Source organism: Talpa occidentalis, unplaced genomic scaffold (genome assembly GCF_014898055.3).
Source record: "Talpa occidentalis isolate TD23 unplaced genomic scaffold, MPIMG_talOcc4v2.1 talOcc4.2, whole genome shotgun sequence".
Taxonomy (NCBI): Eukaryota; Metazoa; Chordata; class Mammalia; order Eulipotyphla; family Talpidae; genus Talpa; species Talpa occidentalis.
The window spans coordinates 37633528-37646116 of NW_023602073.1; the positions used below are offsets into that span (position 1 = coordinate 37633528).

Sequence of the window (12589 nt, forward strand, 5' to 3'; positions counted from 1 at the left end):
GGAAATAGTTTGACTGTCCCACCACTTTACAAAGGTATGTAATTTGCCTGCTGTTATATGAAATGATTTTTATTTTTATGTCTTCAAAAATCTTAGAAAAGTTGACCATTGATTTGAAGTTTAAGACTGTAAGGTTTCTGGCTTCTGTGTTTTTTGTTAATAACTTGTTATAATGTTAAAGTGGTATTCATTAAGAATTGATATGATTTGGGTGACTGGATACAGGTTAATTACAAGGTGAAATTATTATTTCCTTGTCTTTCTTTTTTTTTAAGTTTTATTTATTTATGCATGCAAGAACTGGGGTGTAGGCCAGAGGTGTGGGGGTAAGAATATTCACCAGAGACAGAGTGGGGGATCTACTGAAATACACTCCTGAGAACCAGTGGGCAAGAGAGGGGAGGTCTGCTGCTGTGCTATGTGGGTCAGCTCCCTGGGGATCCAATTCATTCTGCAGTGGCTGGTATTAGCTTGATAGTGCTGACACTTTAATCCCTGCGCCACCAGGGAGGCTCTATTTCCATGTCTTTCATATAACTTCAGACATTTGTTTTTTTAAGAAATAATCATCTCTTGCTTTAATGAAATTTTACTTCAGACATTGCCTGTAAATATAAGTTCGTCTAATAAAACTGATAATAAAAATATTTACCATACATACATATGGTAATATATGGCTGTGAGGGTATGAAAACAGCTAAGCTGCTGCTTGTGATTGACTAATAGTCTTGTGAATGAAAGGAAAAGGGAGAGTTAGATGAACTTATTTGTTGAGAGACCACCAATGAATAACATATCATGTATTGATATACTTAAATGGGGCAATAACATATATTTTAGAGTTTTGCATCTATAACTCCTATAAAATATATGTTGTTGAAAAATCAAAGTTATCAGACAAAATATAATAAGAATAAATAGCTGAAGATGACTCAGGCATGGGCTCTGTTCCAAGGAGAGTGTGGTCACAGGAACGTGCTGAGAATGGAGGGGCCAGGAAGGCTTCAGATTGGACTGTGGTAGTTTCTAAGAGGAGGGAGGGCTGATAAATTATATTGTTAAGTGAGACAATCATTAAATTATTGAAATGTTCATTGTTTCCAAGAAAAGAATAATAATCATAATGTTCTTGACAAGGGTCAAAACTCCTCTAACAGTATACTTAAGATTTGTGCATTTCTCCAGGTTCATTTGAAAATTTCCTGGAAAAAGCATTAAAAGTTATCTTCATTATTGCGTCATCCTCCAATCCACATTTTAAAATCTAGTGTACTGACCTGGAAGAACACAAAGCACTGTGGCATTCCCAAGCACTGAGTCCTGGGGAAAATATTTGTATGCAATAAATTAGACTCTTTATTTGTGGGAAAAACCAGCCTTACCTGAAGGGATGAATAACAAAAACTAAGGTTATTTAGATTTGGTTAATTAGCAAACACTTTCTCAAAATGAATGTCTGTTTCTTTAAGAAAATCAACAGACAATTGACAAATGACAGTAATTTTGCCTGAGAAAATATAAGCTCTCAGATAAAACCAGGATTTGGAAAAATGAGTGCCATCACTACTTGACAACTTACAATACTAATTTTTCTTTTGGGATTTGTGATTAAAAAATAAAACTTTTTTTTGATAATTTGATTCCACTGTAATTAACAGTGGAATGGAAATTTGGAACTTAGTGAAAAAATGTATCACCTTTAAAAAATCATCCATTAGCACAAGTTCTACCCAATATGCAAGAGAGGCCTATGGAAATGTAACAGAATAGGAAACATTCCATGATATTATTTCAGGTTTCATTTTGCAAATAACCTTTGCAAAAGGTATCAAAGTGGAATATTCACAATTTTCTGAAAATACTGCTACTTTGTTCATTCCTCCAGGCAGCTGATTCTCCCAGCCCAAATCCACTCCTCTTTCAAGGTGGAGAAGGGAATTTGGAGCCTCCCCTGTCTGTGGATGTCACACTATCACAGCATCATGTCTCCCTCTCACAGGCTCTGTGGGGTGGTGCAGCCTTGATGACCCCACATTCACCCCCATTCTCTCTCCCCATTTCCTGGGGGGGTTTCCAGGGAAGACAATCAGCATCATCCTGCTCCAGCTACAAAGTCTCCAAGGACTCTCCTGGACTCCTTCTCCCCAGACCCCTGGAAGGAGTGTGATGCCCCTCACCCTCCTGCTGCTGCTCTGGGGGCCCCTGGCCCTGATGGAGACCCGGGCGGGTGAGTGCGTGTCCAGCTGGTCACTGTTGCCCCAGGAGGGAGGAGCAAGGAGCCCCCTGCGGGTGCAGGACCCCAGGAAAGGTTCATCTCCCCCAACCTCTTGTACCCCCTTCAGGCCTCTTGTGTTCTGGCCCCTTCTGTCCCTCCCGCCTCCCCTGAGTGCTCTGGGCCCCTGAGTCTGGGCCCTTCTTGGCCCACCGCCCCTTTTCACTCTCACGGCCCCGCCCCTTTCTCCCCTCCAGGCCCATCTCCCTGGGCCCTGGGCCTGCGCTGAGAGGAGGGTCAGCCCCGGTCTCCCCTCCCGCCCCCAGGTTCCCACTCCCTGAGGCTTTTCTACACCCCGATGTCCCGGCCCGGCCTCGGGGAGCCCCGCTACATCGCCGTGGGCTACGTGGACGACACGCTGTTCTGGCGGTTCGACAGCGACTCTCCGGGCCAGAGTGCGGAGCCGCGGGCGCCCTGGGCGGGGCAGGTGGGGCAGGAGGACCTGGACGAGGAGACTCAGAACCAAAGGGACAACGCGCAGTGGTTCAAAGCGCTCCTGAGGGACCTGCGCGGCCGCTACAACCAGAGCGAGGACGGTGAGCTTCGCGGAGCGGTGCCAGGGTCAGGTCACATCCCATTCCCACCATGAGGCCGGGGTGTCCCGGGTCTCAGGGTCCACTGACCCCTCGAGGCTGGTAGTTCTGCCAGGACCCTCCACTGGGAAGTGCCCGCGGAACGTTCCTGTCTGCATTTCTTCTACAGTTTAGGTTTATTCAGCGGGGAGGTAGGGGTGCGGGAGGGTGACCTTGGGGCTGACCACAGGGGTGGGTCTCAGGGTCTCACACCCTCCAGAGGATGTTTGGCTGTGAAGTGGGGCCAGACCTGAGCCTCCTCGGCGGGTGTGACCAGTTCGCCTACGACGGCGCGGATTTCATCTACCTGAGCGAGGACCTGCGCTCCTGGACCCCCGCGGACTCGGGGGCTCAGATCACCCAGCGCGCGTGGGAGGCGGCGGGCAGGGCCGAGCGCGTCAGGCACAGTGTGCAGAGCAGGTGCTTCCCGCGGCTCCGCAGACTCCTGGAGACGGGGAAGGAGGTGCTGCAGCGCACAGGTAAGAGGGGCCACGAGGCCTCGGACCTCCCCTCTCCTGGCGCCCCACAGGGAAATGGAATCATGGGCAGAACAGCAGCTGCTTTCTGGGCAGAGAGGGAGAGTCCCCCTGGGTGTCATGTTCTGTGCTAGAGAGACTCGCCCAGGAGACACCACTTTTCTGGACAGTCAAGGAATCCAGTCTCCCCTGAGGGAGGGGAGGCCGTCCTGAAATAACTCCTCCCTGATACTTGTGACCCAGCAGCCATCCTGGGGACCCTAAGATTCTCTTTCAAGGTCTTGTTTTTGGTCTGAGAACATTTCTGGAGATCTGACTTTTGCCTTTCTGTGTCATTCACTCTCCACTCAGGTCAGGAGAAAAGTCTGTGTTCTTGGAGACCTGCATCCTCCTACCCTGGGCTCTCACCTGATTATCCCAGACGAGGCTGGTTTCTGGGTTTTGTGCTTCCTCCCTCCAAACCAATTGTCATGTCCATTCTGAGGATGGTCAGTGAGGTTGCTTCAGTGTCCAGGAAGGAAAAACTCAAAGTGTGAATTTTTAACCCTTCTCAGATCCCCCAAGACACACATGACCCTCCACCCCTCCTCTGACCATGATGTCACCCTGAAGAGCTGGGCCCTGGGCTTCTACCCTGCGGACATCACCCTGACCTGGAAGCAAGATGGGGAGGACCTGACCCAGGACACAGAGCTGGTGGAGACCAGGCATGGTGGGGGGAGGACAGAACCTTCCAGAGGTGGGTGGCTGAGGTGGTGTCTTCTGGAGAGGATCAGAGATACACGTGCCATGGGCAGCATGAGGGGCTACTGGAGCCCCAAGTCCTGAGATGGGGTGAGGAGAATCATGTGGGCACTGAGATTTTGCTCAGAGAAATCAGGGGCCCTTCTGGACTCTTTCGGATGAGGCCTGGGGCTCAGGGTCTCCCCTTCCCTTCCTTTCCAGTGCCCCCTCCTCAGTCCTCCATCTCTACCACGGGCATCACTGCTGGCCTGGTTCTCCTTGGAGCTGTGCTCACTGGAGCTGCGGTGGCTGCAGCTGTGATGTGGAGGAAGAAGCACTCAGGTAGGGAAGGGAGTGGGGGCATCTTGTCCACTGGGGGCTTTCAAGTCTCTGGTGTCCTAGGGGGCTTTCAAGGCAATACTGGTTGCCTTCACTGGTTAATGGGAAGAACCATCCAAACATGTGTGCTGCCCAGAGGGCATTTGGTCCAGTCCCCCTCACCTCCTTTCTTCATTTTCCAAGTCCTGACCTGGGTCTTTAGTCACAGTTCTGGAAACTTCCCTGTTCTGCAGGATTTGAAGATTCCTTTAGGCTTCTGAACTGACTCCTCCCTGGTATCACATGATGTTTCTTCTCACAAGTGGACAAGGAGGAAGCTACACTCAGGCTACAGGTGAGTATGGATAGGAGTTTGATCCCTGAGCCCCTGGGGACAGTGTAGATGGAGACCATGGGGAAGTTACACTCATCAGTTCCTCCTGTGGTCTCATCTCTGACCAAGTTTTGTTGTGTTCTCCCCTGGGCAGCGGCAGTGCCCAGGGCTCTGAAGTGTATGTCAGCCCCTAAAGGTGAGACCCTGGAGGACTGCAGTGAGGGTGGGGGTTGAGGCAGAGAGGCTGGCACTAGGTGATGGGGATGCTTTCAGGAGGACATCTTGAGAATGCAGTGGACCACTGATAATGTTAACACTCAGGTCATTCACCTGAATTTCTTCATCATTATTTTCTTTCACAGTGAGAGACAGCCTTGTGTTGGCCTGAGTGTTACAGGATTTCTTTTTGCCCACAGTTTGTGCCTTTATGATCCCCTGGTTTAAACCTTCACACCTGCGAGAATGGCCCATATCCAAAAGACTAGAAACTCAAGTGCTGGCAAGGATGTGGAAAAAAGGGGACAGTCCTGCATTGCTTTTGGATACAGACTGAGCCAGCCCTTATGGAAACAGTACTGAGGTTTCTTAAAAGAGTGAATGTGGACCCAGCAATTGGATCCAGCAATTCTACACTGAGGATCTACTCACAGAGGATAAATACACTCTTGTGAAGGGACCTGCACTCCCGTCACCACTGCAGCAGTATTTACAGTAGCCAAGCTGTGGACACCACCTGAATGCCCCAGACAGGTGGGAAATCAAGAAGAAGCTGGGATTACATGTATACATGTATGTACATATACAGGCGATGTATGTCCCTGTATAATGAAATAGCATCCATGGTCAGAAAACATAACTCATGCCACTGCGGCAACATGGATGGAAGAGGGGTACATCAAAAAGATAAAGAGAAATCCTCATGTATGGATGGGAGAAAGCAAACAAAGGGCAAGATTAAGCCAAACTTCAAAACTAACCCTTGAGCCCCACCAGGCTTCGCCTATTGCTGCCCAGGGCTGCAGACCAGCCCAGGCTTCCTGGCCCAACAGTGCTGGGTGGTGGACGGACCCTCTCTAGTTTGGCATCAGACTCATTTGACGACAAAGCCTGACTGCTGCTGACTGAGTCCCCCATTTTGTCTTGTTGCACCTGCACCACCACTGGGTCCCCAGCCTCTGCTGTTTGCTGGGTCTGAGATGGATCTTGTACTTGATGCTGCAGGTTATGACTTTTTACATGACTAATATATCCCCCACATGGCCAGAAGGTAACATCTTCCAACAAATTGTTATTCTCCTGATATAACAAATCTTGGTGACTTTAACCTTTATTTTCTTTTTTGCAATAATGAGTTATTATTTATCTATAATTCCCTAATGAAACATTCACAATTTTTTAAAGGTTTTTTTTTTTTTTTTTAATGTTTGGGTAGAAGTACTGGGGTGAAGGCCAGAGGTACGGGTGGTGGGGGGTGGGCGCGGAGGGAGGTGGTGAGAGAATTCACCAGAGACAGAGTGGGGAGCAGAATAGGCAGATCTACTGAAACACATTGCTAATGGGAGTAGTGGGCAAGATGAGGAGGTCTGCTGCGTTGTGTGGGTCAGCTCCCTGACTAGTGGGCTAGGATCCACTCAGGCTGTTGCACTGGGCCTTCTCGGTGGTAGTGCTGAGGCTTAACCCCTAGGCCACCAGACAGGCCTAACACCCACAATTTTTAAAGAATCAAACTTGCAAGAAATTGTTTACTGTTATGTTATTACCATGGATTAAGTATTCCCACCATCTCACTGTTCTTGCTAAAGCTGAGAGGATACGGCAAATTATGTGACAACATAGGAGAATTCCCAAATGGCTAGATCAACTCATTATTAGTGTATGGTCCACAAGCTGGCTTATTTAGGTGCTACATCTTGGTCAATATCTGGACAATTTCTATTCATGATGATGACTTTTGTATCGTCAAATCTTTTTTTAAAAATATTTATTTATTTATACATACAAGAGTTGGGGTACAGACCCGAGATGCGGGGGGTGAGAGGATTCACCAGAGACACAGCAGGGAACAGAACAGGCAGACTGACTGAAATCCACTTCTGAGGGGAGCAGCAGGCAAGACAGGCGAGGTCTGCCTCACCATGTGGGTTTCTCCCTGGCTGGCCGGGGATTGAACTAGTGCTGCAGAGGCTGCAGATAGCTTCATAGGGCGGTGCTTAGCTCCTTGTGCCACGAGGCCCTGTATCTTCAAATCTTAAGGCCATTTATTAATAGCTCAGCTCAACATACACACCTTCACCTCTTCTTTGACTATAACTCTGGGCAATATTTTACATTGCGGGATTGGATTGGAGGCTCATTTAAAAATTCTTACTCCTTTCAAGGGAAAGGCCCACAGATATGTGAAGAAGGAGTCAGAAGAAAAGCACAGCAGCCAGCAGGGAATGGTCAAAATGAAAAGTTATTCCATGGAGAGGCTACAGAGGTGGAGCAGATTTTTTCCCAATTATTAATTTTTTTTTAAAGATTGCTTTATTTATACAAGCACTGGGTACAGTCAGAAGTGCGGGAGGGTGAGAGAATTCACCAGAGCCAGAGGGGAGAGCAGAGCAGGCAGAAAGACTGAAGTACACTGCTGAGGGGAGCAGCGGGCGGCAGGAGAGGTCTGCGCACCATGTGGGACCCTCCTCTGGTGGCAGGGGAGCAGCCGGGGATCGAACCGGCGCTGCAGAGGTTGTGGGCACCTTCCCAACCCTGCGCACAACCACTGCACCACCGGGGAGGCCCTATTAAATATTTTTAATGAGGGAAAATAATCTACATCCAGCTGGGAGATTTGGTAGCATTTGAAACTCCACATTGAGGGCCCTGCTGAGAGATGGTCATGCTGAGAGACCAAGAGAAACCAACCTCCTGCATAAACACCAGGGGTGACCTAAGAGGCGACTGTGTCTTTCCAGCCAGTGAATATGTAACTCATATTGTCTGAACACTAATTTTTAAAAAGGTGGAGAGAAAGTAAATGATTGAGGGGACCAGGTTATGTCCTTTTGTGTTAACCCACCACGTTCATTAAGAAAATCTCATTGTGTTTAATAACACCAAGGCTCAGCGCCATAACAAGGAAACACAAACACATGATTCAGGTGGTGCCCGGTGTCAGGAGTGAGCTCCGTCTTCCCTGCTGGCCTGGCAGTGACCACTTGTCATACTTTGCTCACGGGGAAGCCTCAGCATGACAGCAGGTCTGATAGAATCCAGTAGTGACTGTGCAAGTGACCCACTTCCTAGCAGGTGTGATGACACTGTCATCTCCCTACACACAGGAAGCTTCTTCTCTGATCATTGTCAAATGTTACATGTCACTGATCAATAAATAAACTGGAATTTTAAAAAATATCCATACTACCATGATTCAGTCCAGATGTGGGATTATTTAGCTAAAGATTTTGATGGTTTTTATTTAAAACCTTTATGTAATAAGCTTAAAATTATGTGAATCTAAATGTATTTTCAAAGGGAAACTTGACGGCCACGTAGTATATTTGGCTGCTGGATTTTTCACTAAACTGATACACTGGGCTTTTGCTATGTTTCAAGGTGAAAAACCTACACTTTTCTATAAAAGGAAATAATTGCCAAATATTTGGGCTTGTCACTGAAGATTGGTTTGGAATTCATCATCTTTTCTCTGAGTAAGATGTGGGATTAACAGACCTTTCTGGACAGAGATTGACATGGTGCAACTTCTCTTTAGAAGCCTCCGTCTGGCTGCTGTGCAGAATCAAGAGGTGAAGGTGAGAGGTGGGAAGATAGATGTAGGAAACTAGCACAGATTCTAGGATGGAAAATTTGGTAGCTTTATGGGGTGTGATCAGGAAAATAAAAGGAAGTTGTTTGATCTGGATATATTTAGAGGTGGACTTTACAGCATATCCTAATGTAACATCTGGGTTGTAAGAAAGGGGTGAGGATGCCATTCAACATTTCAGACAGTGAAGCATGTGAAGGAGAGATGTGGAGGGCCTGCTACTATCCCTAGATGGATTTTTCACTCATTTGATACAAATTTATGATGCAATTTTTTTTCAAGTAAAATTTACTAAAGGCAATAATAGATATGTGTGAATGTGTGTATGTTTGTATATAAAAGTATAGTGTGTAACACTGACTCCAGACCCCTGTGCCTTACCCAGCTCTGTCCTGCCCCCTGAGTGGTGGGACATGCGGGCTTTGTTGGTGGGGCTGCCCCAGTGGGCATAGCCAGAGGCCAGTGGGAGCAGGAGGCTGAAAGTGCTGGCAGCAGCAGTGGGGGTTTCCTGCCCTGGTACCCTATGTGTGTGGGTGGCAGCTGGTGGGCACAGCTCTAGAGGTGGTGGCAGAGGGGGTTTCCTGCCAGTGGCAGGCAGCCTTCAGACGGCCCCTCCCCCAGAGCAAGCCAGGGTTAAGCACAGGAGCCCCTAGGGCTTAGGCTCCTCCTCCCCTGCCCCCAGAGGAGCTGTTTCTGGGCAGCACCAAGGCCGCCCTGCAGTGGGTGCCACAGGACAGCTTCACTGAGGCCACCTCATGGGCTAGGGATGATAGCTATGGGGGCCTCAGCTGGGTTTGAATGGACCCCACCCGCCCTGGCAGGCTCCAGGAGGCCGCAGCTTGAGGACAGGGCCCAGGCCACCCTGACAGCTGTGTCCACTGCAACCAGCAGAGGGAATGGCAGAGGGTGACAGTAGGTGGGCACTTCACCACCAGCCCCCGTTAGTGTCATGGACAAAGGCTGCAACCAATCTGGCAGTAGAGGCTCTCTGTCCCCCCCACACCACCCCAGGGCATGCAGCCCACTGGGGCTACAGCAGCAAGTTCCCCTTTGAGACCGACCTGTCATGCTGTTGTCTGTGTGGCACCACCTCCTGCTGCTTTTGCCTCCTTCCTGTCCAGCCTGGCGTTCAGACTGTGGCTGTGCCTGTTGGGGTGTCACCTCAGAGGGGAGCACCCCCTGCGAGCACCTCCCGATGTCACTGTGAGTTGGATCCTGGCCCAGTGCTTGCGGCTGTGCCCCACCTCCAGGCCCTCCCTGACCGGACTGTACCACCTTGCACGGCAGCCTTAATTTGGGACTATTGGACACTGCGGACACTATCTGGGGTGAACAGCTGCCACTGAGCCCTTAGAAACTCTTTTATTTCCCTGCTCTCCTGTTTGTTAATGAAACCTCATTGCTGTTCCCTGAGCCTGAGTGGTTGCAATTGAGAACATGGGTGAGAACTACAGATGGTGCCCTGATCTCTACCTCAGTTCTGTCCTTTTGAGAGGGTGCCAGGGAGGAAGGGCCCATACCTAGGACAGGAACCTGCAAACACACAGGCTGCACGCACATGCTACATGACTCATGATCTGTTTTCTTTGAACTAAAGCTCTTGTTTCAAACTGAGATCCTGCCCTGCTGATGACCCAAAGAGTGACAGACACTGACGCCCTCTGATGTACCAGGGGCAGGATACCCAGGAGGTTGATGGCAAGTTCTGGGGCTGAACAGGACGGACACCAGGAGGGTCAGCTATGATGGGCTGTTCTGGTGGGCTGTTTGCTCGGAACATAAAGGTTTGTCAGTGCAGAGAGCACCCGGAGACACACAGGAGAGAGGCGTGTGGAGAAGGCCCCTTGCTTCTTGGCTTTGGACTTGCACCAAGAACTTAGAGACGTGGAAGGAAACACCTGGAAGAGACACCGTGATGGCCTGAGATGGATCCCCTGCCAGGGAGCTGCCCACATGGTGCAGCAGACCTCTCCCTACATGCCCGCTGCTCCCCTCAGCAGTGTATTTCAGTAGATCTGCCTGTTATGTTTCCCACTCTGTCTCTGGTGAATCCTCTCACCAGCCTCCCCACCACCTCTGGCCTATACCCCAGCTCTTCTATGCATAAATAAATCGTTAAAAAAAAAGTTTGCATAAATCCAGTAAAGTTCTTTTTCCTCTTCTATTTAATAGACAATTGGAAATACAGATATTTCACCAAGGCTTTGTCTGGAATGTTGTGTTTCCAGAAACCAGACTCATCTCAGAGGCTGCAAGACAACAGTAAACTGGCACCTATTTAAGGGGTACAAGGGTCTGTCGTGAGGGTAAAGAAGGCAACCCCTTGGCAGGTCCAGAATCCCCAAATGTCATGGGAGCCTCAAGAGGAATTTTCCCAATGATACAGGTACTGCAGGCCAATTCTGGTGGTGAGAACTTGGCGTGGTCCTGAGCCCTGACTCCTGGCTGTTAGGAACTCTCAGTCTGAGGGTTCCTGTATGAAGGTCTGACAAAGCAAGATTAAAAAGTCTGCATAATAATTTCTGTTCCTGATGAATTCATGCAAACTGACTGTGGCAGTGTAGTGTCTGGGTGAGGCCGGGGGCTGATAACTAGTACTGGAGGCTGAACGTAATGGATACCAGGAGCACCAGCTGTGACGGGCTGTTCTGACGGCTGTTTGCTGTGACTGTGTGTGACTGATTATAACGAGGCCAGCTGGAGATGAGATGGGGAAACAGGCCCTTCAGGGTGCGATGCCCCCCATTTTCTCAGATCAATGGCCTGTAATCTGAGAAGTGAAAGTGTTACAGGGCAGCCCCAAAATAAAACGGGTTACCTGACTGTGGGTCCTCACCCGTGCGCTTAAAAGGGACTTATTAATACTCCACTGCAGGCACACACAAAGGTTAATAAAAGGTTTATTTACAAGGGAAGGGGAAATGAGGAAATGTACAACTCAGGAGAAAAGAGGGAGATAAAGTCTTAAATGCGTCCTACCCGTGTTTGCTGACCTGGAATCCCAATGGCACACTGAGAACTGGCGGTGAGCCAAGACCCATGAAGACAAGGGACCCCACCCCCAGCCCACGTGTCTGGTTTTATACCAAACCTGGCTGCTTAACTCCACCCTCAGGTCCCAGCAACCCTCCCTTGGGTGATGGTGGGATTTGTAGTTCCCAGTGTCTTCATGGCTTTGACTGGAGTGGGGGTGGAGTCCACAAAGCCTGTATGGAATTAGCTCAGGACATCCTTTCCCCCTAGCAATTCCCCCCTTTCACTCTTTGCCACCATTTCCATGGTGATGAAGATCAAATATATGGATGCTGGGATACAGTCTCAGATGAAAATTTTTCAGGGTTCCAGTGTGAAAGAAAACCAGTCTCTCCAGCTATTGTCCATTGTAGAAAGCAAAAGTCCTCAATTCCTGGAAAAAGAGTTCATCAGTGCAAGCCAAAACAAAAAACAAAAGCAAAAAAAAAATCTGGAGGCATTAGCCAAAACAAGACAGCAAATATGTCCAAATCACAAAAAAAAAAAAAACCTTAAAATTGGTTCAACTTATGTAAAAACCATGTTCTCTCAACCTTGAGCCCAAATTCTTTCGACCGCATAGCAAAAGTTTGCAAACTAAATCTACTTGTAAGCCATATTACCTATTTTTGCATAAAATCATAGGGCAAAATAACTAAACAGCAATTTTAGCTGGCTTTTGGAATACTCCATATAGGATCAGAGTGAACTCTTGACATTTGGTCCATGTAGGCTACAGGAACAAAGTTGGTCTCATCAGACTCCACCTGGGCTTTCCTCTTCTTGAGGGTACCAGGACTTTTTCATTTGCCAGGTTGTCCAGTCCTGCCAACAGAGGCAAGCTTCCTCACTTTCTTTGGAGGTCTCTGGAACACTACGAACAAAGCAACAGGTTCTCCTCTTCTTGGTTCAGCTCTGCTTCAACTTCCTGGAAGAACTCCAATCAAAGCCACACAATGAAACTCATGTCCAATTTTTTGTTTAAGCAGACAAAATCCCTACAGAAGTTATGCAAAAACAGTCTCTGAGATAAGTAGTAAAAAAAAATTACTACCACTATTTTTATGCTGTGTTGGT

At 48.4% G+C, this 12589-nt stretch overlaps 1 protein-coding gene across 1 annotated transcript; it reads left to right on the forward strand.

Moving 5' to 3' along the window:
* The first annotated feature begins 2159 nt into the window (after positions 1-2159).
* Positions 2160-2861, forward strand: LOC119251219 (patr class I histocompatibility antigen, A-108 alpha chain-like). Its single transcript, XM_054698104.1, has 2 exons — positions 2160-2227; positions 2539-2861. Exons 1-2 carry the CDS (start codon positions 2167-2169, stop codon positions 2859-2861), a joined length of 384 nt encoding a protein of 127 aa, XP_054554079.1. The 5' UTR covers positions 2160-2166.
* Positions 2862-12589: the final 9728 nt, after the last annotated feature.